The sequence below is a fragment of the Montipora foliosa genome, chromosome 12 (genome assembly GCF_036669935.1).
Source record: "Montipora foliosa isolate CH-2021 chromosome 12, ASM3666993v2, whole genome shotgun sequence".
In the NCBI taxonomy this organism is placed as follows: domain Eukaryota; kingdom Metazoa; phylum Cnidaria; class Anthozoa; order Scleractinia; family Acroporidae; genus Montipora; species Montipora foliosa.
Genome location: NC_090880.1, coordinates 21,286,416 through 21,311,415, shown reverse-complemented (window position 1 = coordinate 21,311,415; position 25,000 = coordinate 21,286,416). Strand labels below are relative to the sequence as shown.

General features: G+C 40.8%; 2 protein-coding genes across 5 annotated transcripts in view; both read left to right on the top strand.

Annotated features, from left to right (window-relative positions):
- Positions 1–1,059, top strand: part of LOC137979542 (kinetochore-associated protein 1-like) — an 82,162-nt gene extending 81,103 nt beyond the window's left edge. Inside the window, exons 71-72 of one of the 2 annotated variants that reach the window (XM_068826812.1) lie at positions 82–190; positions 312–1,059. In XM_068826812.1, the coding sequence (XP_068682913.1) occupies positions 82–190; positions 312–527 (325 nt within the window). In that variant the 3' untranslated portion in view covers positions 528–1,059. The remainder of the gene's footprint in view (positions 1–81; positions 191–311) is intronic. The other variant, XM_068826813.1, reaches the window with a different exon arrangement.
- Positions 1,060–2,858: 1,799 nt separating this feature from the next.
- Positions 2,859–25,000, top strand: part of LOC137980371 (protein mono-ADP-ribosyltransferase PARP14-like) — a 115,429-nt gene continuing 93,287 nt past the window's right edge. The window contains exons 1-10 of one of the 3 annotated variants that reach the window (XM_068827790.1): positions 2,859–3,312; positions 5,286–5,514; positions 6,685–6,942; positions 7,866–8,111; positions 10,307–10,543; positions 12,300–14,626; positions 16,787–17,008; positions 17,665–19,183; positions 20,855–21,181; positions 23,968–25,000. The exon at positions 23,968–25,000 is cut by the window's right edge and continues 4,460 nt beyond it. In XM_068827790.1, coding sequence (XP_068683891.1) covers positions 5,307–5,514; positions 6,685–6,942; positions 7,866–8,111; positions 10,307–10,543; positions 12,300–14,626; positions 16,787–17,008; positions 17,665–19,183; positions 20,855–21,181; positions 23,968–24,251 — 5,628 coding nt within the window. In that variant the 5' untranslated portion in view covers positions 2,859–3,312; positions 5,286–5,306 and the 3' untranslated portion in view covers positions 24,252–25,000. Of the gene's footprint in view, positions 3,313–5,236; positions 5,515–6,684; positions 6,943–7,865; positions 8,112–10,306; positions 10,544–12,299; positions 14,627–16,786; positions 17,009–17,664; positions 19,184–20,854; positions 21,182–23,967 lie in introns of all 3 variants that reach the window. The other 2 variants (XM_068827791.1, XM_068827792.1) reach the window with 2 other exon arrangements.

The following is a 25,000-nucleotide window of genomic DNA, read 5'->3' as shown; positions in this document are numbered from 1 at the left end:
TGTCAGCTCTATTGAATCCTCCCTTTTCGTATATTTCTTAATAGTTATTATTATCATTACTATTATTGTTGTTGTTGTTAGGGTGGAGAATGCGATACAGCTGGTGCGTTTGTTTCATCAGACCCATCCTGACCTGCCGTCTTCTCAGTACGTGGCCGTCAATAAACTTAACGGATTCGAAGAGCTTTGGGTGAGTCGTGTTTCTCTTCAGGAATCCTCATCAAATATCCAAGGACCTCACCAGAGAACTTTTTCTCTCTCTGTCGTCTCGTCACTATTTAAGAAAATGCTCCTTCCGTTTTCTCCCGCAGACATTTTTGGATGTGCATGGCATGTTAGACGACTGTCTTCCATTTCTTCCCAAGCTGGATGTCGACCAAGATGAGGATCCCACAGAAGAGCAGTCCCAGATCCTCCTCGTCGAGAAAGCCGAAGAAACTGTGAATGAGACTGGTATCGAATATAATGACCATGAGAGCTTTAGCATGATGCTCACTGGTGATTGCAGTGTCGAGTTTCCAATTTAGGCGCAGCTGACAATAATGCGATATCTGATTTTGACTGTGAATCCTATTGATATCGAACTTGACTAATCATTTGAGTATTACATCCCTATTAAACGTTTTGTTGCTGGCGAGTATGCGTCAAGGATGTGAAAGTGCACCACTTCTTCACGGCCTTTACCCTTTAAGCCCGACTATCAATACGCTTATTCTCATAATTGTTTTCTGTTGGTTTTGTATGGAAATGTTGAGGAGAAAATCGTTCAGGCAAGGTCTGTGGTAACGATTCTTTTTGTCTTAAAAAGGCTTTTACGGCAATAATCCGACAAGAGCCACCTTTTAGGGGTCTTTATGCAAAAGCCTCGTTGCCAGGTGCCAAATCTATCATTATTGGGTCGCACTGCTTCTCTCAGAAGATTCGTCAGTCAATACAATTTTTTTCCTCTTTGTAAATGATCAGTGTTATTTGCCAAATCAGCAACACCTTGAAAGCTCGTTTGTTTTTCGCTAATAAAAAGGATATGCCTGATGGAGAATTACACTCAGGCTGTTGAATAAGAATCACTCATTGTCCCTCATCACTTCACTATGAATATTCTTGACCTTACTGTCGAGTCAAATGATCAAAACTCAATGGCAGACGGGAAAAAGAACAAATGCTTCATGAAAAGACAAGGAGAGATCTTTTGTGTATGTCATTCAACATGGCGGCTTTACCTTTTCAGCTGTGGTATCAATCAGTACACTTGTTCTCGTAAATGTTTGCCGTTGGTTTTGTATGGAAGTGGAAAAGAGAATTTCGTTCAAGAAAGATCTGTGGTTTACAACCAACTTCTAGAGACGCACGTAAAATGCTGGATGACGTACGAAAGATCGATCTTTTTTTGTGTCATCCAATGTGGCGGCCATCAGTGAAATAACAAGCCACCTACCCTTTTCCAATCAGAATTTACAATGCGAAATTGATTTTAGTCCAAGGCCCCTTATTATAGTCTTGGCCGAAAGAAACTCTTTGCATAATCCATCGATGAAAAACTCAATAACAAATTCGAACTCCCCCCCCCCCCCCCCCCAACAGAAAAAAAGGTCTTCCCCCATTCCCCTCTCGAAAACCCTTCTGTGAGAGAACAAGACGAAAGTTGGGCGGGTAGGGGATCATAGACTGGTTTTCAGAGCGCTTATTTCACCGTGAAAACGGGGCTGAGGCAAGCGCAAGGATCAAAATTTTTCCTTTTCCTTGTGCTTTGCGCTTCAGGCTCGGGTTGATCGAAGCATGGTTAGCGCCAACCCGTGTGAAATGTGGTGGAAACCTATAGCTATAGGTTTTGATACCTTAGCCAAGAGTTCGCTTGCGTTGCGTTATGCTTGCGTCGCTAGTGAAAACCAGGCTTAACAGCCAGTATTTAACCATACAGTAGGAGAGGGACATTGGGGTATATTAGAAACCGCAAAACGAAGAAAAAATCGCAAAAAAATTCGGCTAAAAGCGAAAACCGCATACAAAACCGTCAGAAAACCGATACAATGGTGACAAGTGCGGAGTACACAGCAAACTACACTAACACTTATTTCATCAAAGTATTTGTGAATGTCATGGACGTGTCTAAAGCCTTCGTATCTTTTAGTATCTGCTTAAATCATAGGCTTTATTTCTGTCGCTCTCTGAGCCCGGACTTTGTGGGCTTCTTTTTCCGAAAAGCAGCTGGTAATGGAGCCAAGTTAGCTTAGGAGAATTTGCACACAAGTCCTCTCTGGGATTGCAATTTTGGAATCGCAAAAAGTTATAGCTCTGGAAACTCCAATCGAAAATCTCTAATTGAACATTTCTATTTGATAACTAAGACCTGACAGTTTGGAGATTCGACTGGAAGGTTTAATTTTGGTAAAACATGCGATTGCACTGAGGAAGCTAACCAGTATAATTTGTTCCTTGTTTTACATGGCAGCAGGAACTTGCTCTTAGGTTAAATTTGGTAATAAACGGATACTTAGTAAAACAGCAGTCGCATATTGAACCTCACCGCCCTTCCATATCGCGACGTTGCACCAAAGAGGAAATTCGTCGATGTCTCTAATTGCTGGCCCTGAGAATTGTTGTCATCTGCACTGACTTCGTCACTACTTTCATCAAATTCTTGCTGGCCTTCATCAGAGTCACTAGCTTCCTCACTCACTTCATGCTCGTTCAGATCTTCATGGGCTCCTTCATCTTCATCCACCCCGAAGTTCAGGTTAACCTTATCACCAAATCGGGCGTCATTCAACGCGCGTGATCCCCTACCGTGACATTTAATTTGTCACGCATTCCTCTCAATAACTTCTGCGTTTCCGCTCAAATCTGAGAGAAACCCAAAAAGCACATCGGATAACAAAAATACTAGTATTTTCTACGAAAACCGAAAACCAGATGCTAAAAAACCACAAGCAACACCAAGACCGAAAACCGAAGTCTTTTGGCACAAAAACAAAAAACGACTCACTCAGTCCTCCCCGTTAGTTTTAGTACTTTCGCCCATTTCTCGGAAATTTTCACTGAATTAATCACCTCACCCACTGATTCGAATAATGCTGTAAGCGATTAGTATCTGATTTGAATTATTCTGCGATGGAGAGCCTTTTTACAAACTTGTATACGTAGACATGGAAGGAAATCAAATTTGAGTTCGAGTTTTCGGGAAAGCACTAACGAGGAAAGATTTAGGAAGTTATAATTATTTGCAATCTTTCGAGCAGTCGGTGGCGGTGTCATAAACTTCAGAAGAGCGGATCATCAACGAAGAATCTGTCATAATATTGGCAAGCCAAAAGGGTAAGTAACAAGTCACTTATCCAGTGTTACATTTTGATGTATTTGTCCACCATAAACCTATTCGTTCTTGCCAAAGATGTTTGCATGATTGATCGACCCTTCACTTCCGCTTTCGCTTTAAAATTTGTGTACTTTTCATAGCCCCAAATTCCACTTTAACGCATCAAAGCATCCTTAATTAAGAGCTCTTAATTCGACTTCTGCGGAGGATCCAAATGATTGAAACATTTCCTTGAAGCTCTTGCAGTTGCTTTTAATAGAAATATTAACCTTATTGACGTATCACAAGATGTGACGCCCATGCATGCTATCCCTACAAACAACAGAGATCTCGTCCACTTCTATTTTTGTGAATTTACCATTTTGGTGGGCTTTGGCAAAATCCTGATTGTTTTTAAATATCGTGTACCATATATATTGAACAGAGGAATTCTACACTAACATAATTTCAGACTCCATCCTCTTAGGTTGAGGTATTTTTGAAATGAGCATGCGTCTCCGGTTGGGGTCATTTTCCGTGCGTATTAAGGAGGCTCCAACTAGTTTCAAGAAACTATACCATCTAAAAGGACTGAATCTATCCAGCTGTTTTATGTCACTGGAAAATAATGGTACCATAAATTATATGAAACATTCATTTTGATAATTGCTTTATAGCAAGACACTCCTCCATGTGACGTGTTAGTCACCATGGCAACAAGCGATCCATCTAAAAATGCCCAGTTATTTGTCTTTAAATGCTTATATCTCAAACACAAACTAAGTGATTCCCAACATTTATTTCTGGGAAGGCCTATTAGTTTAGCATTGGTAAAGGTTTTGTAACGAGTGACGTGTGAAAAGGGACCTGTACTTCAAACCTTTTGTTCATTTCCCAGTCATTCACTCGATCTTTAATTTCAAGGTCTTTATTATATATTTTGATAGTTTTTCAATTACTTTTACTGAAGTGTTTCTGTTCAGTCTGGTCTGTTGGCTCTTATCTCACGACCTGTCTGTATTGGCATGACGTCCTGGAGGAAATGTAATTTATAATTATTATAATTATTATTATTATTATTATTATTATTATTATTGTTGTTGTTATAATTATCATTACTTAAGGACGGTGCCTACTATAATTGTTATTGCGCATACGTTCTGCGCATCTGGAGATACTTGGATTTCCTATCGGTGATGCTTACTAACACTGGGATATTTTTGCGCGGTTTAAAACTATCTGGAAAAAGTATATCTTAGTAAGTACTCTTGGTATCCAAAAAGAAAATTGGGGGTAACCATGCATTTTTGAGAGATAATTAAGCTTCAATTTGAGAAAGAACGCCATACATTGCTTTGTATTTTAAAGCTTTTTACAAATATTATTCATGAATTATCTTAAGTTTGAAAAATTCGTGGTTACCGTCAATTTTCTTTTTGGATCTCAATAACACTTGTTAAAGGGGCTAGGTCACGCTATTTTAGGTAATTTTGTTCAATTTTGTTAATTATGAGCTCTAAACATCAAATTGGCAGAGCAAGAGTCTTTCATTTGCAAAATCAAGGCCACATAACTACTGAGAATGATTTTCCAGCTGTGTAAATGACATTTTGATTTGAACTGATATAAATTTGAAAAAAGGTGGGCCGACGTTTTTCAAATTTACCGAGATCAATCCATTTCAATCCTCTCCAGTTTTGTCCATCCATGTCCCTTCTTGGCTTCCCGGTGTTTTGTTACAGTTCTTCTATAGTTTTGAACAGTTATTTTGATATTTTAGTTAATTCTACGACCATTTGATTAGTGCTGAAATTGCCTAAAATTTGCGTGACCTAGCCCCTTTAAGATCTACATTTCCTGCATAATCACACACCGGGGCAAAAATATCTTTAATTAGTAGGCAACGTCCTTAAGTTCCTTCTTGAACTCTTTCTTTGGATACAGCCATGGGCCTGTGCAAGTTCTTTACTTGCTTAATTCCTCTTTGTCACAGTGGCCAACAGTGTGGTCCGTAATGAAAAACACTCTTGATGTTAGCATGGATGACACTAGACAAAATGACGAGAAAACTATCAAAGTAACTGGAGTTGCAGCTGACACCACTAAAGACGCCATTTTAAACTACTTTGAAAACAAGCGCCGATCCGGTGGCGGAGAGGTAGAAGACGTGGCTTATAAGACTGGCTCGAGCGTGGCCTATGTCACATTTGTGGATCCAAATGGTAAGGAATGGTTTTCATTAGTAATAATGTAACCAACATGTGCAAAACCATAAATTGCCAACTAACAGAAGCAACCAGCGTATCAATCAGACATAGGGAAGATATCTGTTTTCAAACATTGTTTTTGTCATTCAATTGTGCCAACTACAGGAACAAAAGAAGATTTGTTTCGACAGCCAACTAGGCCCTAGTTCTCACAGTAATGACAATAGGTGATGTCAACGATATCTTCGCTAAGGCTCCTACATGTAATTAGATGCAGGCCCAATTTTGACATCCAACACGAAGTGTTCCTTTAAGTCTAAGCCTTTGCTACCAATTTCCAACAACAAGGTAAGTGTTAAAGTTATTTAAATGCAGCTGTTAAATGTCCTTACTGTACTTGAGGTGCATGACCTGCAAGCTTGGGTAGCCCTAACCTTTGGTTAAGAGGCATCAAAACCTATAGGTTTCCAAGGTATTTAACGATGGTTAGCGTTAACCACGCCTCGAGCAGCGTGGGCCGGGTGAATTAACCCTTTCATTTGCTAAAAACGTGTCCATACTTTCCTTTCATCTTCTTTCTAGCCACAGAGCCACTCGGCTAACTCCTCCGAACTTACAACATGAAATTATGATTTTAGGACAAGCACAGTGCAATTGATAACAAATTGTTGGAACAGCTACTGACCTTAAATGAAAAATGAAAGTCTGATTAAAGCTGTAAACTTTTGGATCATCAGCTGTTCAATCACACGCACCATGAGAAGGATCCGTTGTCTCCATGCAACAGTTTTTTGGAAAGAGAATTTGCAGCAGTTGGTCACATGATGATGTCTGACCTGAGTTAAATATATTTCCAAAGGGGGAATTAGATTTCACTTAGCAAAATTGGAAATTTTCAGAAAAATAGTTCTGAAGACGAGCGTAGAGATGTTTGGAAAATCTGAGAATTCAGATGCAACAAGCTTTGGCCCTTCTGTGAAAATTCCATTATGAAGCACCATGAGAGAAGTAAGATTTTTGTACATATTAAAGGTAAAATGAGGGAAGCTGATTGTCTGAAAAATTCATCTTACAGCGTCACACAAATATTTCTGCAACAAAAAATAATGTTGCGACTGAAATGGTCTTCATGAGGGACTCATTATTGCTGTTTTGTCACTAAAAGTTTTTTGCTTTGTCCCTAAGATTTGAGAAGTGTACTGCAAGTAGGTGATGTGCATTCTCTTGATGGTGCAACCCTTCATGTAAGTATCGTGCCAAGTGATCATTCACTGACGGAGGAGTGCCGGACGGTTGAAGTGACTGGACTTGCCAGCGTCGCAACAAAGGACGGCGTAACTAATTTCTTTGAAAATACACGGCGCTCTGGAGGAGGAGAAACAGAAGCAGTAGAGTTCTATCCTGACAAGGGGTATGCCCTTGTCACATTTAAGTCAGTGGAGAGTAAGTGTAACTAAGCTAACCAGCTTGTGTGCTTTTCTTTTCTTGGTTGTTTTCCAATATGATGAAACGAGTTGTAAATACTCTTAGGATAACTTCTATAACTGCATGTGTTTCGGCTACCCCATCCAACCGTGTATTTTGCGGGGGACCATACGTTCACCACTCTTTGACGCTGAGGACAAACCTTGATCATTGTTTACAATATACGGAAATGATCAATTATGACAAGTTTCTTTGTTTCATGTTTGCAAACTGAAAACAAAAGATTGTGCATGGTCATGGTTAATTCAAGAATAGCACTGCTCTTGGCACTGCAGTGCCACATGGGGATTTCTAATGATCTGCCTTATGAATCTGGTTAACACCAGTTGCGTGATGCTGTTTTGATAGAAGCCCTTAATTAAGCTTGGTGTTCAGATGCAACACAAACATACAGTATGCAAGCGCAGGGAAAAACGAAAACCCTGTTCTGGAGACATGAATTTGTACATTATTTAGGTTCTCATCGATGGTGATCATGTGGATGCTTAATATTAAGGCTCTGTGACGTAGGAGCAAGGTTAATATACATAATTTTGGTAAGGGATAATGAAAGAAATGATGATAAGGAATTCAACAAATTTTAAGAGTATCTACTGGCAGAAGACATACCAGTTGGCTATTTACATCTGCAGCCAAGGTGTAGAACTTAGGATTGCCCGTAATTGCTCCAACTAGTGATGAGACTGGGTATTTTAATCTCTGATTTAAAGTTCGACATCCTGACCACTTAGCCAGGCTGCCTCCTGCTATAAATCACAATTATTTGTTGTTGTTGTTGGTGTTGTTGTTACTGTTCCTGTTATTGTTATTATCATTAATCTTATCATCATCATCATCATCATCATTATTATTATTATTATTTTCCATTGGTTTTATTAAAGGTGCTCAGGGAGTGGTGAACAAAGAAAATCTCATTCTGGACAATGCTAAACTCGAAGTAAAACTAACAAAGCTGGCAAAGAGAATTGTCAATGACACTAGGAGACTCCTTGTAAAAGGTCTGAGTGAAGAAACCTCACAAGGAGGACTAGAATCGTACATGGAGGTGGTCAGTGGCTTAGAAGTATCTTGCATTGACCGTGGCTGTGAGCCAGGCAGTGTACTTGTCACATTTGCTGAGGAGTACGGTGAGTTATTATCATCATCATCATCATCATCATCATCATTATTATTATTATTACAGGATTTGTACACTGTACAGTTACTAACCAGAAGGACATAATTATGTCCCCTACTAGGTTAATAAGCACTGAACCCAACCCCCTATAATATCAAGAACCCTCCCCTTACCCAAGTGACAATACAAATCTAATTACAAATTATGATCTAAAATCTACCAAAATTATACACTAAAGACAATACTTGAATGATACTAACGACTACCACTGAGCATGTAAAGGCAGAAGAAGTATTTTATTGGTTTTAATGCTGATGTTAGTGTTGGTGCTGTTGCTAGGTTATTATTATTACTATTATTATTATTATTGTTGTTGTTATTATTATTATAAATATTATTATTATTGTTATTATTATTATTGTCCAGCGAGATATCACACCGACCAACTAAAGCCAGTGAAGGCCCGGGTTTTTAAGGTCAACAGTGGCACCCAGCTACCTTCCTGGAAAGTCATTGTCAGACACACGTGCTCACCGCAACCCACAGATGTTAAAGCAATTTAAAGTTAAAATATCTACCTTGCCTTGACTTTATTCACCCCACAACCAGCAGGGAAGGAGCAGAATCTCAAACTATTATTATTATTATTATTATTATTATAGCCCTTGGAGCACTTCTCTTAAATCTCGTGGTCCGCTTAGCTCAAACGGACGCCATGGCGTGCTCATAGCCAGTATAGTCAAGCTTAATTCCACCGTTTTTGAGAGGCATGTCAGACCAGAGTTTTCTCATGCCTATTATATGCCTTTGTTGCATAAGTTAGCTCGGGTAGGTCAGTCAATTAAGACATATTCCATCAAACTGTAACTAGGATAGGAAATGGGCTATTATTATTATTATTATTGTTATTTTTATTATTATTATTGTTATTATTATTATTATTAATATTATTATTATTGTTTTATATTATTTCTGTTGTTATTGCTGATTTTAGTTTAGTGTTATAATGATAATAATAACTTTTTAAAACTCTCAAGATTATATGCAAGAGAAAGTCTTGGAGCATAGAAGAACTAACAAACTCAACTCTTACGAGAGGCATGTCTTGTCCTGTTCATGTCTTGTCCACTCTTACCGAGGTTGAGTCGAGAAATCGAGTTCGAAAGCAAGTTCACTAACCACTGCGCCAACCCTGCTGGCACTACTGCGGCTCGTGTTATCACTTGTCGTGATGCAGGTGTTGGTAATCGTGTTGATTCCAGTGCTGGCGTCGGTGCCAGCACTGGTGTTGATGCCGGTGTTTTTCGTGCTTGCTGCCTGTGTTGATCCTGATGTTGATTCTGGTATTAGTGTTTCTTAAATGTACTTTTTATGAATTTCAGTGTCATTAGTACTAATGTACGATATCAAAAGCTCATCAAGGGGAGCCTCTATCTCCTATACTTGGCCTAAGGAGTCAATCCTTTCCCAGGTAGTTTTATTTATAGAATGCCTCCCTTGGGAGATTCAGCACGCCCACTGTTGCAAAAGTCAATCTCCCTTTGGAGATTCAGCACACCCACTGTTGTAAAATCCAATCTCCCTTGGGAGATTCACCACGCCCACTGTTGTAAAAGCCAATCTCTCCTTGGAAGATTCAGCACACCCTCTGTTGTAAAATCCAATCTCCCTTGGGAGATTCAGCACACCCACTGTTGTAAAAGCCAATCGCCCTTTGGAGATTCAGCACACCCACCGTTGTTAAATCCAATCTCCCTTGGGAGGTTCAGCACGCGCAATGTTGTAAAATCCAATCTCCCTTTGGAGATTCAGCACACCCACCGTTGTTAAATCCAATCTCCCTTGGGAGGTTCAGCACACCCACTGTTGTAAAAGCCAATCGCCCTTTGGAGATTCAGCACACCCACCGTTGTTAAATCCAATCTCCCTTGGGAGGTTCAGCACGCGCAATGTTGTAAAATCCAATCTCCCTTGGGAGATTCAGCACGCCCACTGTTGTAAAAGCCAATCTCCCTTGAGAGATTCAGCACTCCCACTTTACATGTTGTAAAAGCCAATCAAAACAAAGCAATCTCAGCCTCAAGGGAAATATGATACTCTTCGCGGGAAAAACCTGTTCCCAAATATATATTTACTCGGGAAAGGGTTGACTCAAGAAAGCTCCCCTTGATGAGCTCCTTACGATATTACTTTCTTTCCCTGAAGACTACAACACCATAACAGAAAAATCGAGGAAGCGAAAACTGGATGGAAAAATCTTGGTCATGGAAAAAATTCCAGTTTGTGATTGCATTCAAGTGACCGGCTTGAACCCAAAAAACACCACGGAGGATTCTGTTCGGTACTACTTTGAGAGCCCAAAGAATGGCGGTGGTGAAGTTAGGGATGTTAAACTCTTCATTGAACAAGGTTCTGCACTGATATACTTTGAGGACCCACAAGGTAATTCAGCACTGCATCAATATTGTTTAAGGTCGATAGGCATCGACTACCGTATCCCTCTTAATTACCTTGGAGAGTATGAGGTATAACTAGTTTCAAAACCTTTCCTTTCCTTCTCCTTCGCACAGGAGAAGGTTCTCGAAGTTGCCTCGCGGAATTCAAATCTAGTCCATTTCTAGATGTCGTGGTAAGATAATGATTTGACACTGACTATTTTTGATGTTTCGTACAAGAGGTTTCGGCTGTTGCTTGAGCCTTCATCAGTTGAAATATTAACGTTTATCCCATACGGGGAAAAGTTACTAAATGCTGATTGGCTGAGACGGAGGGCACTTGGTAATCAAGAGGGCATGATTACTTGATCCTGATTGGTTAACAGTTACTTATCCAGAGCAAGCGAAGTTACAAGAGAATCTTCTAGATTAAACTGCCTTTTTATCCACATATAAAATACAACTTTTTAAGCGCTATTTCTGTTGACAGCAACAATTATTGAATTGAACTTTAACCAAATAGGAGCGTACGGCGTGTCGATTGCCATTTTTCGCGGCACTGAACGGGTTTCCCTCAATAATTTTGCCCTTTATGTGATAAACATGTAATCGCCATTTGCCCTCGTGCAATTACGGATTAACTTCACTTTTATTTTCAAAGTTTTCCAAATTGCCCTTGCACTTTGGTGAAAAGTTTGAAAATACATGTAAAATTAATCCTTAATTGCCCACGGGCCCATGCGATTACATATACTAGTACGCGTGATTCAAAAAGCAGCACGTTGAACGCGCGCTGAGAAAAATTCCCTTGAAGTTTCAAGAAAAACGTAGCGCGAGATTTGTGCGCGTGCCAAAGGCGTGTAGACTTCTGGGATGGCAAAGTAGTCATTTCTAGATTCGGGTCCTTTATTGTCATCCAGGCCCGGGTTGCTCGAAAAATGGATAGCGCTAACCAGCGTTAAATACCATGGAAACCTATCGGTTTTGATACCTCTTAATCAACGGTTAGCGCTAACCAGGATTCGAGCAACCGGCCCCAGGATTCCAAAAAGAGTCGCTCACGAAAGTTAGCCTCATGTCCAAGAACTCTTCCAAAATCCATTTCATGGTTCTTTTCGTGGACATGGCGGGAGATCTTGGAGTCATGGTCGAACAGCGGAAACATCCCTTTTCTGTTTTCATTTTCACCTTTTCCATGTCAACTGATGAAGGGCCAAGCACCAACCGAAACGTCGTGAACGAAACATCAAAAACAGTCAGCGTTAAACCATTATCTTTTAATGTTATCTCCTGACTACCATTACTCTGTTTTTAAACACATCTAGAAGTCGTCGTTAAAACATTTCCTTCCTTCTCCCTTGGCCACGAGCACGGCAGTCAGTACGAAAGGGACTTTTCATATTCACCCTGTTGGCTCTAAACAATAATTTGTTAAACAATTCGTGTTCTTAAAGCCTTCTTTCGACGCAATAAGAAAGGAACGAGGTATTAGAGGGTAGCCTGCTCGCAGGCTCTCCGAGGGACTGGGGCTGGAGCAGGGGGTTCCCCAGTCCCTCGGGGAGCCTGCGAGCAGGCTAGTTAGAAGTTCGTGGACGTGACCTCGCACTTGTCAGTTGTCAATCTGAAGACCGTTGTCATATCAACGTTGGCGATAAAGGAGAATCATTTGTAACGTTTCATTCGTTTTTGCCATTTCATAGCCAAATCAAGTTGTTTTTAAAATGAATTAACTTTCTTACATGCCATTTATATCTTCTTGACAGTGGTTAGTAACGTTCTAACGAAATGCCATGCCCCACTTAATGGAGCACAGTTGAGAATAAGAGAGTACATTCCGTCCATTTCTAAAGTGCTGTCGCTGCCTGATGATCTTAATGCTGGATTGAAGCAAGAAATTTCTGTAGACCCCAAAGTCATGCCATTTATTTTGGAACGCAACGAATCTGATTTGACACGACTCAGAAACAAATTCAACGTCAGTGTAACCTGGAAAGAGGGTTCTGAAAGTATTACTCTCTTGCCTCTGGATAAAACTCCAAGAAACAAAGATCAAGTTGAGGCCGTTTGCAAAGAAATCTCTTCTTTCTTGAACTCATTTGCCTCGGTCACGATTCCCGTTATGCCAAGTGCTTGGGACAACGTTATAGTGCAGTTCAAGAAAAGCGGCGGTTCTAAAAATGCTAATGTGAATATTCAGTACTCGAATCAGAAGGATGAAATAACCGTGATCGGAAGTCGGCAAGATGTGGATGCCGTAGTGGAGGAGTTGCAGATGTTGAAGACGAAGGTTGACAAAGAAGTATTGCTCGCCGGTTCTGAAGTAACTAAAGTTGTCAATGGAATTCCACGAATACGCTTGAAGTTCTTGCGTGAACTAGACCTAGACAAGAAACTTGGAACCAAATACGACAAGGTCACAGTTACGTTAATTCTTGATACAGATGAAATTCGAATCCATGGTCCTCAAGAGTCAGTGCATAAGGCGACAGCAGATGTTTGGGAATTTCTTTTCAAGATGAAAGAGGAGAGTCTTTACCTATCCCAAAATGTTGTTTCTTTGCTTAAAAGGGACGACCTTCAGTCGTTCATAAGAGAGCAATTTAAGGCCAAGAATTTGCAAGCTGCCTTAGTAATCAACGAGGAAGACGAAACCGTTCGCGTCATGGGTATGGACTCTGCGACAGCTTCAAAGGCCTCCAGTTTGGTGAAAGCACTTGTCATTGAAAAACGCCTGAAGCTAGATAACGATCAAGTCCAATTGGAAAAAGGTGAAAATTGGCGTTTGTTTAAAAATGGACTCACCGAAAAGTTCCTTTTAAGTATGAAGTTCGATCAAGACAAACGCGAATTATGGTTGGTGGGAATAAACGAGGATGTTTCTCGCGCCTTGGTAAATGTTAAGAACTTCTTTCAAGAGAACACTTTTATGACAAAGGTGGTAAAAATACCAAAGGGCTGCAAACGATTCCTGGTAAAACACCGAGAACAAGATCTCCAACAGTTGAAAGAAAAATTGAATCAGTTCTCCACGGTTATAAAGGGGATGGAAAGGGATGAAGAAGAAGATGTTGTAGTCTCTGGGCCAACAGGTGGTGTAAGCATCGGTGTGGACATGATTGAAAATCTCGCCTCGCTCGTTCAAAGCCAGAATGTGCTTATCGACAAACCGGGAACTCAAAAAGCGCTTAGTCGAAATAAGGGAAAGAAAATGCTGGCCCTACTGGAGAACGATTTCAAGTGTGTAATCGAACACAAAGGTACATCTCCTATGCCACTGGACATTTTAAAGGAAGAGGCAAAATCAAGGAAGAAAGAGTTTGAGTACAGTGTCTTGACCCCAACTGCTAAAAACATTTCAGTTTTCAAAGACGACATATGCAAGCGTAACGTGCAAGTCATCGTTAATGCTGCCAACCCCAAATTAGAACACTTGAGTGGTGTTTCCAAAGCTATTGTTGATGCCGGAGGCAATAGTATTCAAGATGAATGTGATAAGTTTATAATGGAGAAAGGAGTCGTTTCAGAAGGGCAAGTAGTCGTTACATCTGCAGGAATGATGTCTTTTAAGAATGTTATTCATGCCGTGGGGCCGTATTGGAGAGAAGAGGCAACAAGAGAAGTGTCCATGGAAAAACAAGCAAGAAGCGAAAAGCTTCTACGATATACAGTATCAAACGCCTTGAATGCTGCAAATACTTTCACTTCGGTGGCACTTCCTGCTTTAGGCACAGGCAAATTAGGATGGCCAACTGCTGTGTGCGCTAAGATTTTGATCGACGAGGTACTAAAGTTCTGGGAAGCTAATCCTTCCTGCATTTTGTCCGAGATTCAGATCACCAGCATCGATGATGCAGTAGTTGCAGCATTCGTCAGTGAGATGAGCGCAAGGGTTGGTCAAGAGCCAAAGCTTCGAGGTATTTCGAAAACCAAAGCTTCTCCCAAGATTATGACAAAGGGAGGAACAAAGTTTATACCGAAGGACACATCCGCCTCATCCCCGGTGCCAGCGTCGACAGATGGTTCCAACGTTATCACAACATCAGAAGGATTAAATCTGGTTCTTGTGGTTGGAAATATGACTCATCAAAAGGCAAGTACAATGGCACGTAGTTCGAGCCTCTTAATTTAAACACGAAAAAACTGTAAAAGGGGTCGCTTCACGCTCTGCTTTTGTTCCAATTCATTCAAGCTCAACTAATAATCCAAGATGGTGATCACCAAGCAGCAGCAGCAAAAAAAATGTTTCCAGCGTGAGAAAAAGGGGTGGGGGATTAAAATAAAAGAACGAAAGCTAACATGTACATCTCTTAACATATTCCGGACACATTGCCATTCAAGGCTTTTTTTTTGCACAAATTACCAAAGAGCTCTGTATGCAACTACGACCAACCACCGTCGATTGACACATCATCAGCATGTACCTAAGGCCCCACCCCTTTTGCAGTGCGTCTTCGTGTTTGAGGAGGCTCAAGCCAGCTTCAACCCTTCCGACAAACTGAACAGTATTGATCTACACAACTGTTTCATGAAACGCCAATGTTATGGTACCATATGAAAAATCAATAATTTCTGAACAAGATACACTCATTAATGTGACGTAAGAGGTGACCATGGCAACAACAAAAACATCCTAAAACGCCCTATATTTTGTCTTTGAACGCTTATAACCCACAAGAAACTCGATGACCTCCAAGTTTTATTGCTGCAAAGTGAATAGCAGAGTAAAAAAAAACTCTCTGCATAGTTTTAAAAAAGTCTCTGGAGCAGGTTTGTAGCTTCCTTCACAATTGAAAAAAAGTGGCCCTAAATCCTCTCCAGAGATTTTTTTTACTTTGCAGAGTTTTGTCTTTGCGTGCTAGATACCTTTCAACAACAAAAAATGGGGTTCACCGAGTTCGTTTTTCGTTCAAACAAAAAAAATATGAGGTGGTTTTGGATGGCTCTTTTGTTGCCATGGTAGCATTACGTCGCATTAATGAGTGCATCTTGTTAAGCAATAGACCATATTCGTATTCTCAGTATCGGACTGGAACTAGCTTGCAATGGAAGCTAATGCTGGGGAATATATTTGAAAGTATTTGCATTTGAAGAGATTTCCCGCGTTAGCTCCATTGCAAGCTAGTTCCAGTCCAATACTGAGAATACGAATATGGTCTATTATTGGTGTTTCGTACCATAAGATTTCCATTATGTGAAACACTGTTGTTGACAGATGACGCAGTAGTGGCAACAACAAGAAAGACAACTGGCTAACTTAGCTTCCCAGCTCGCACTCTACTATTAAGCGAATCTAGGTTGTCATTAGATTATTATTTTAATAAAAACTATACTACGATGTAAAGTTATTATTTTACGTTATAATGAGCTAAGTAGGGCTTAATTTGAGAGATAATCGTTGTAATAAGACATTCCCTCGAAATTGTTGAAACTGGTTTGAGCCACCTTAAGCTAGGAAACTTGTTTTACCAATTTAGTATCACCCAACTAGTGGACTAATGCAAATGCTGCATTTTGATTGGCTACGCTGCTAGAGGACTATTAGTAATAGTCCTCGAGTAGCGAAAAGCGTGACGTTTTCTTTCGTTTTATTCCCAAATAAATATATTTTCAACTTGCATTTGCTAACTTTATCATTGACTTTTATGTCCGACTAGTTGGGTGATACTAAAACAATTAGACCCTTCGCCCTCAAGGGCCACGGGTCAATAGCCCATTCGGCTTCGCCTCATGGGCTTAAATAGACCCCGTGGCCTTGGTGTGCAGTATTTCTCCATTACAAATATTCCTTGGCTGCAGTTGAAAGGCAATATTCATCGATTTTTGGCCGAACTAAAATTTCATACCCCGTTTTATATACATATATTTAGTACACACCACACAAGTGAATATTGCTTTCCGCGCATCCTGATTGGCTAGCTCGGAGGTGAACACCATGTACTCGGTATTCACTTCTGAGCAAACGGAGAAAAACAAAATGGCTTCTTGTTTTCCTTCGGCAACCGAGGAGCAAATTTTGTCGTTAAACTCAGCTGATTATTCAACTTGTGTGTTATATACTAAAACAATTATTCACTTCATTGTCGGTGAAACTGGTGGATATTTACCTCACGGCTCTGGTGAATATCCACCCCTATTCATCTCCTTTTCGGTGAATAACTGTTAATTGTTGTTTTGCCACATAAAAATTTCTGTACACAGAAAAGATATCGAGGAATTAATTAAGGTAAGTTGACAATTGCATATTTTCTAGGTTGACGTAATAGTGAATTCCACGTCTTCAGACCTGAACCTTGAAAGCAATCAGAGTGCGAAAGCCCTGAGTGTTGCCGCAGGTCCCACTTTGCAACAGGAATGTAAGGCAATTGGTCAGGTTCCTCAGGGCGGCATTGTGGTTACAAGTGGAGGAAGTTTACATTGTAAGCATGTTTTCCATACCAATTGTTCTCAGTGGGAAAATGGAAAAGGAGAACAGGTACTGAAGTTAACTTAAATCTTCTGTTACTACGTTTGTCCTTAATGGGGATCAAAAGCAAAGCCGGTGTCAACCAGAGCGAATACATCAGGAGAAAAAATGATTTTTCTTTATCGTGATGATTTTCGAGCAATTGTAAAAATGACGTTAACAGTGAGGGAAAAAATGAACATATCCCTGTGTTCTTAGTTTCTCAAAATAACCAACAATTCGACCAAATGACGTGTTGTTTTGAGCGAGGCGGACAGCGCCATGCAGCGCCATTGTTTTTGCACGCTCAACAAAGTCTCAAAGTCTCCTCGTCCCAGTCGCCGTTGCATTATTGTTGAAGCTTTCTAACAGGCAGCTGGCCTGTGTGCTCCCCACAAACCGGTAAAACCTCCACTCTTTCGCAGTCTGGTGGGGCGTAAGCATCATTTCAAAATATAAATTCGTGGCATTGTTATCGCTTTATAACTGTCCCTTTTAGAATTTCTTTATTATCAGCAACATAAGGCATTTTTTCGAGAGGATATTAACTGCTTTAAAGTCGATTAAATGTGCTATTGTTATGGATAACACCTTTCATATTACCTTTTTGTTTTTTAAAGAAACAATTTGTTAAATTTATGAGTTCAACGTCAATCAAAGTGACAGGTTTTTAAATGCTTCTTTAGGTACTACGTGATATCATAAGGAATAGCCTAAACGAAGCTCAGACGCGAGGCCTTAGCAGTATCGCCATACCTGCCATTGGAACTGGAAACCTTGCCTTTCCTAGGAAACGTGTGGCTGCCATTTCCTTTGAGGAGGTGTTGTCATTTAGTAAGAAAACTCCGGGAACCACTCTAAAAGAAGTCCTCTTAGTTGTCTACGAAAAAGATTTGTTATCAGTGCAGGCCTTCCAGGCTGAACTGGATAGTCGACAGGGAAGTCGAAAGTCTTGCCGTGGGGCTGCAAAACGAATTGGCCTGGACAAGTCCAAGGGCCTTGATGAAGCATCAGAGAGCGTAATGGAAGATTTGGATCGAGTGAAACCCGAGTTCACAATTGGAAACGTCACTGTTCAAGCTGAGTGCGGTAGCATCACCAGTGAGGTGACTGATGCTATAGTGACACTTTCCAATCCGTATTTAGATGTTGCTCAGAATTCTGCCGTGGGACGGGATATTCTGACTGTCGGAGGAACAAGTATCCAAACGGAATGCTCATCTCTTGGGACCCAACCTGCTGGGGCTATTGCAGTCACCGGAGCGGGGAATCTTCAGACGCGTAAAATTTTCCACATAGTTCGAGACCCTCAATCCAAGTTTTCCATTAAAGATTCTGTTTTGAAGTGTCTCAAACAAGCTGATTCACGCGGCCTGACGTCGATATCACTTCCCGCTATTGGAACTGGAAAGGCAGGAGTGCCCTTGAAAGAGGCCTCTGAGCAAACGTTAGCTGGAATTGCTAAGTTCGCACAAGACCTACCGACTTCGCTTCATCTTATTCGGATTGTGATTTTTGAAGAAAAGATGTTGCAAGAGTACCGCAGTGCCATGAAAGCGTGCAGGGAGGGAAAAACGGGCATTTTCTCTAGAGTCGCTAATTGGTTTGGATTTGGGGAAAAAGGCTCGTCACACTCATCTATGCCCGTAAAACATGAAGTCAAGAAAGGCTGCACCTGCTTAGAAATATTCGCCGGCACAAAAGAAGACATCGAGAAAGCTGCTGAAGAAATCCAGAGGGATTTAAGTAACAACTGCATCAAAAGGGAAATTGAAGAAGATGCCATTGGAAAGCTCTCGAAGGAGCAGAAACAGAAAATTCAAGATTTGGGTCAAGAGTACGACACTGCTGTCGAGATAGAACAAGAGGTTGATCGCATATCCGTCAGAGGTGACGCAGAAGATGTTGGTGATGTAGCCAGCGCCATTTATCAAATCCTAAAGCGTGAGATGGGAAAGGAGCACACCAAAGGACTTGAAGAGTTCATGGCAAAGAACATTCAGTGGTCCTATTGCGAAGAAGAGGATTTGATACCTTACGACCCAAGTCATAATTATCAGATAGAGAAGGCGTATTCTGATGGTCTGGATTCCGTTGAGGTAATGATTGACAATGCAAGATATCGAATTGTATTCAAAGAAATGAAGGAAAGCTGTTTAGATGACGGCGAGGAAAGGGCGATCTTCAGGAAGGAAATTGGCAAAGGTAATTTGTCTCTGCATGGGAGCTTCGTTTAAGAAAGAACGTTGGCGTCACTCTCCTTCCCAGAAACCGCGAACCATTCTCTCAGCTCCTATAGAATAAGAACCTCTGATTGGTTCCCAACGTGAGTACCTGGAGCCCATAACCAATAAGTGTCGACCTCTCTCACTTGGTCTTGGCCCATCAGTTTACTGTATTATCTAAATTTAGAATACGGGTGCCAATCAGATTGGGCCTGATGACCGCAACGCCTCTGATTGGTCAGCTGCAATCAAACAGCCGACCGCACGAGTGATTGATCGTGATAAATGCAATATCATTGCCTGATTTCAAGCCGGTACGAGTCTGCAAATTATGAGATTAGCAACTATTGATTCAAATAGTCAGAGAGTGTACACCACGCTTTACAAAGCTTTAAGCGAGATACAGCCGTTTAAAAACGTCAAAATTTACAAAGAAATGTATAACCAGACATTTGTTTGTAAGTTTGACGTATTTAAGTGGCTGTATCTCAGTCAAAACTAGCCGAATTGACACCAAACTTGGCAATTTTTAAAATCTTAGTGTGCTCTTTCTGACTTTGTGGATCAGTAGTTACTAATCCCATAATTTACAGACTCGTACCTAGTCCCCATCGGCTTGAAATCAGGCAATGGATCGTGCTAGGAACACAATGGCCGTTTTTATACTAGAGACGCATAATCCGTCTGGGACGAACTTGGGCAATTTTTTTTCTGAGTCTATGATATTCGTCTGGTAAAAAGACGGGCACAAGACGCCCAATGCGTCTGGACAAACAACCCCGTTTAGTGCGTCTTCGAAGACGTACTAAAGTGGATAGTTCGTCTAGACGCATAATGCGCCTGCATAATTTGCCCGTCTTTATACTAGACAAATTGAACAGACGCAGAAAAAATGTTTACCCAAGTTCGTTCCAGATGAATTATGCGTCTCTAACATAAAAACGGGCAATACCGCCACTTTTTCCCGCAAAATCTAGCATTAGCCGTCCTGCGAATAAATAATATCGAAAACTGATTGGCCGCTTTCTATCGCAGATCGAGACTTCTGGGTTATGGACTTCTGGTGAGTACCTAATTTTCGCGGATCTCGAGTAATTGTCGAGGGTCATGAGTAATTGTGCAGCTCTTTTTTAGTCAAATTTAAACAAGTGTTTTTTTTTTTTAAAGGCATTTATTTTCGTGTTTTTGTCAGCGAAAATTAGTTTCGTGTTACAAGCCGCAGACTTTAGCATGAACTTATTCCCCGCGACTATTTCCACGAAAATAACGACCCTCAAGCAACCATTCCGCGTCCATTCCGCGTCCCATTTGAAACGCAATTTTAGCCACAGAGGTGCCCTGTTGTGAAACTCTTTACCTGAAAGTATTCGGATGTTAATTTATCGGAGATGTCGAACACCCATGCTTGGATGAGAAAACCGAACGTATCAGTTATGCGCCATACGGACGCGCATTGTCATATTCCACGAAATAGTGCCAATCTTTTTCAATGCACGACGAGTCAAACCTACGAGTCCGCCATGAAATAAAATCGAGGGATGCATGGTGTTGTCGTTGCGTGACATTATTTGTAATGTCACGCAATTTGTATTGTCATAATTTGTTTGAATGGATTTTTTTTTGTCATCATTCTTGTCTTTGTTTCCTACAGGTGTTCCGTTACCAGATGGCTGGAGCATACAGCCCAAGGACAGTTCAGGCAAAGAGAAAGATGTCCACCTTGTGCAGATATGTCCCTCAAAAAATGCAGCCGAGTTCAACAGAGTTGCAGACCAAGTTAAGAAGACAGCCTCCATTACCATCAGCAAGATTGAGCGAGTACAGAATCCTGGGCTCTACCGCTCTTATGTGGTGAAGAAGGACCAGATGGACAAGAAAAATGGAAGCAATGAAAAGTTCCTCTTTCATGGGACCGGCAAAAGCAGCTGCTCTACTATTAACTCTTATGGATTCAACAGAAGCTACAGTGGCAAAAATGGTGAGCTTTTGAAGTTAAATCCGTTTTTATTCCTGACCGTTGTTTAAGTTCGACAAGAATTAGACATAACATATTTTTACAAACTCGACGCACTGAAATTACCGTTACTATCATTATAATTTTAAAACTGGCTTGAACGTTTAACATAGCATAACATTTATGACAACACAGAAGATATCAAAGGAATCTGAGCAAAATCATCCATCCATACTAAATTTTTGACGGTATTATTAAAACGACGCGTGTACGGTTAGTTGAAAAAATTGGTCAATTTTGCAAGTTTCAACCCATTTTCTCCATAGTGAGTTATACGAGGTAAAGAGGCGTTTAGAGTGCTGAAATGGTTCTTATTAAAGAAATGTAGCATTGTACATTGTACAAATGTAGCATTGTACATTGTACAAGGGCCGTTTTTCGGTCATAATCAACACACTGCTCTTACAGAGAAGGCACAGAGCCGCAGTGTTGAATTGGGGTTTGATGAAATATGACGCACTTAGTACTTGACAGCATTTTTGTGGTAATCCTGCCTATCGGGTGAAGCTAAAAACTATGCAGTATATTAAGACTTATGGCCTGTTTACATGGAGGGAGGGGGGCCCCGGCTAACCGAGCTTCCCTGGGAGAGCCAATTTTTTTATACGTTACTTTAAAGAACGCATGGCAGCATTCACGTGCTAGGCAGGGTAACCTGCCTTCCCGAGGCACCCTTCTTGGCGGGCTATCCCTTTAGGGAAAAAAAGAGCAAGGTGACACACCATAGCACCAACCCGGTGCGGCCAACACATTTCGCATGCGCACAACCATTTCACCCGGTCAATAAGCGGTCGTGGACAGCTATTTCAGCTTTGCCGGGCTACATCAGCATGGCGTAGCTAACATACCAGGCGGATGTTTTAGGCATCTCTTTAAGTGGCAGCTTCACATACAAGAAATGTGGTAAGCTGGGTTGGGAACAGCAAAACTGTTCTTCTACGGCAATCGTGTGGGAAAGTGGATCACAAAGAGAGGTTGGTGTTATGGTGTGTGTTTGTTTTTGTTTTGAGAGCATGAGAGAAGTGTAAGATTTTTTTTATGAACTTTCTTATAAATTTCATTAACAAATTGAACTAAAGGCTGGTTTCCATACGATCGCAGACGATCGCAGACGATCGCAGACGATCGCGGATCGCAGATCGCAGACGATCGCAAAGAGAGCTGTTTTCATATAATCGCAGAGCCGGCTTCAGCCATACATTTCGGTCAGTAGAAATGTCAAATGTACACGCGCGTTGTGCTCGCGGCAAAATCTTAGTAAACAACATAGCGGACATCGATGAGGAAATTTTGCTGCAAGCAAATTTACTTCTTTTAGTCCTGAAGGGACGGCATCGTCAGCTTCAAAAGCGAAGGAAACATCGGTTTTGATCGACATTTGACTTGATTTACTTTCATTGTTCATTTCAGTTTACAGTGTCCCCAATTAGCGCTCCAGCGCTAGAACGACTAGACACTTAAATAAAGTTCCTTTCCTTTCCTTTCCTTTCGTTGAGTTCGAAAAATATTCATGAAGAGACAAAAACTTGGGGGTTTCCACACACTGCTCAGAGAACTTCGTGTTTCTGACAGAACAGTAACGAACATAAACGAACATTCAGGCTTTGTTGCTAATAAGCGTTGAATCATTTGAGTCATAATTAAAATTATTATGGGATACGTTTCGATCGCAGATCGCAGAACTTTGGTTTCCATATGATCGCAGGATCGCAAACGATCGCAGACGATCGCAGACGATCGCAGAAGATAGAACATGGTTCTATCTTCTGCGATCGTCTGCGATCACGATCGCAGGATCGCAGACGATCGCAGAAGTGGGTTTCCATATGATCGCAGTCTATCGCAGAACTTTCTGCGATCATATGGAAACCAGCCTTAAGGGAGTCTAAAATTTCTAATTACTGATATTCAAAACCAGGATAAAAACAGATAAAGACGATAAGGTTCAAATAAAAAATAAATAAAAATTAATAAAGAAATAAGAAAAAACACAGTTTAAACACTTTCTCTCAACTAAACCGAGCCGAATATTGAACCTCGGGCCTTCGGGGACCACTTTGAACCCTTGATTATAGAGATCTTTAGACCCTTTGACTACCATGATCTAAAACTTCATTCCCCTAACTACTTCCATAGATTTATTCCTTGGCTGGTCATGAGAGTTCGGTGTTATATCAGGCTCATACTCTTAGGGTGACAGTAATCTTCATTCTCAATACTAGGCTAACTGACAGTGTATTGAAATTGAGAGGTGAAGTTACATACTGATCACCTCTGGGAGTCAAAGGTTTGAATCACAAGAGGGCAACGCTTTGAATTATATATTCTTGGCTTGCACTCACGTGATTATACGGCCATGTTGGTGTACAAAACAAACGCAAAATGTCGCTCGCGTTTTGCAGAATAATTCCCAAAAGACTTTTTCGCTATTGTTCAGTACACCAAGATGACTGCAATGGCATCAGGTGCAAGCCAAGGGACGAACAAACAACAAATTTTCAAAAAATAGCAAACAATCATGTTAACGATTGTTCTTGCTGTATGTGCAGGCTTGCATGAAGAATTTTCTGTTCGCTATACCCATCTAGGGTGAACGAGCACGCGCATTGTCAATGTCTGGATTTTCCAAATACGCATGCTCAGAACGGCGACCCGTAATCGTACCATGCATAGTGGAATATGAAGACAACCCTTTCACTAAAGGACCCGTTTGTGCCTAATTATTTTACATTTTAACTCCTTTCCTTTAGGCACTGCTTTTGGATTAGGTGTATATTTTGCACGAGATGCCTCGTACTCCACACAGGCAAAATATTCGCCACCAGACCCCTCTGGTGATCGCTGTCTTTACCTTGCACGTGTACTGGTGGGTGAATATGCAGTTGGGCGCCAAGGAATGATAACTCCGCCATCCAAGGGAAGCGACGAGACCAACGCATATGACAGTGTAGTAGATAACACTAGCTCCCCGTCGATTTTTGTGGTTTTCTATGATAATCAGTGCTATCCAGATTACCTCATAACATTCAAATGAGGGTAGAGCCCAAACCATGTTTTTAGGGAGTTTAAGAAACGACGACGGCTACCGGGCAACGACAAATCCACAAAACAGAATATCTTTGGTTTAAAGAGGAAACTGAAAATAATCGTGCTGCAACCGCGGTACGCATTTTTTTTGCGGCACTCTGCGTAACGACGACGTAAACTCATTAAGTCTGTGCTTTTGACGGCAACAAATGTGAACTTATCATTCTCCATTTTTACTATGAAACCACTCGTACTAATTTATATTCAGGACACTTCGCCCACAATGTGCAACGTGAACGAGATGGACTAATCGCGAAAGACTTACGACAGAGCGTTTATATTTTGAGGTGTCATTTTCGTCGACGTCGCAGTCGTAGATCTTAAAGTCCCAGCTAAGCGGTTTGCATGGTACGTAATCGCCTCACGCTGCCATGTTGTATGGCAAACAGTAGTTATCTCATTTGAATTTTTTTCATCATCTAGGGTTGTTATGTAATCTGCGTATCTATAGATTGGTTGCAAAATACCTATAGGGAAATTTTTAGAGGCCACTGTGTACATTTTGTTTTATTAACATATGAATGTTGTAGGAAAATAGTGCAGAACAAAAATTGATTCCAAAAGTTAAAGGAAAACCAAGATAAGGTTGCATAGAGCAACGTTAAGCTCCAAACAATATACGAAATATTTGCTAGTAACATTGACTTCTTTCATAATTGCGGCCAAATAAAATATTCTTCTGTTTTAATGCTGATA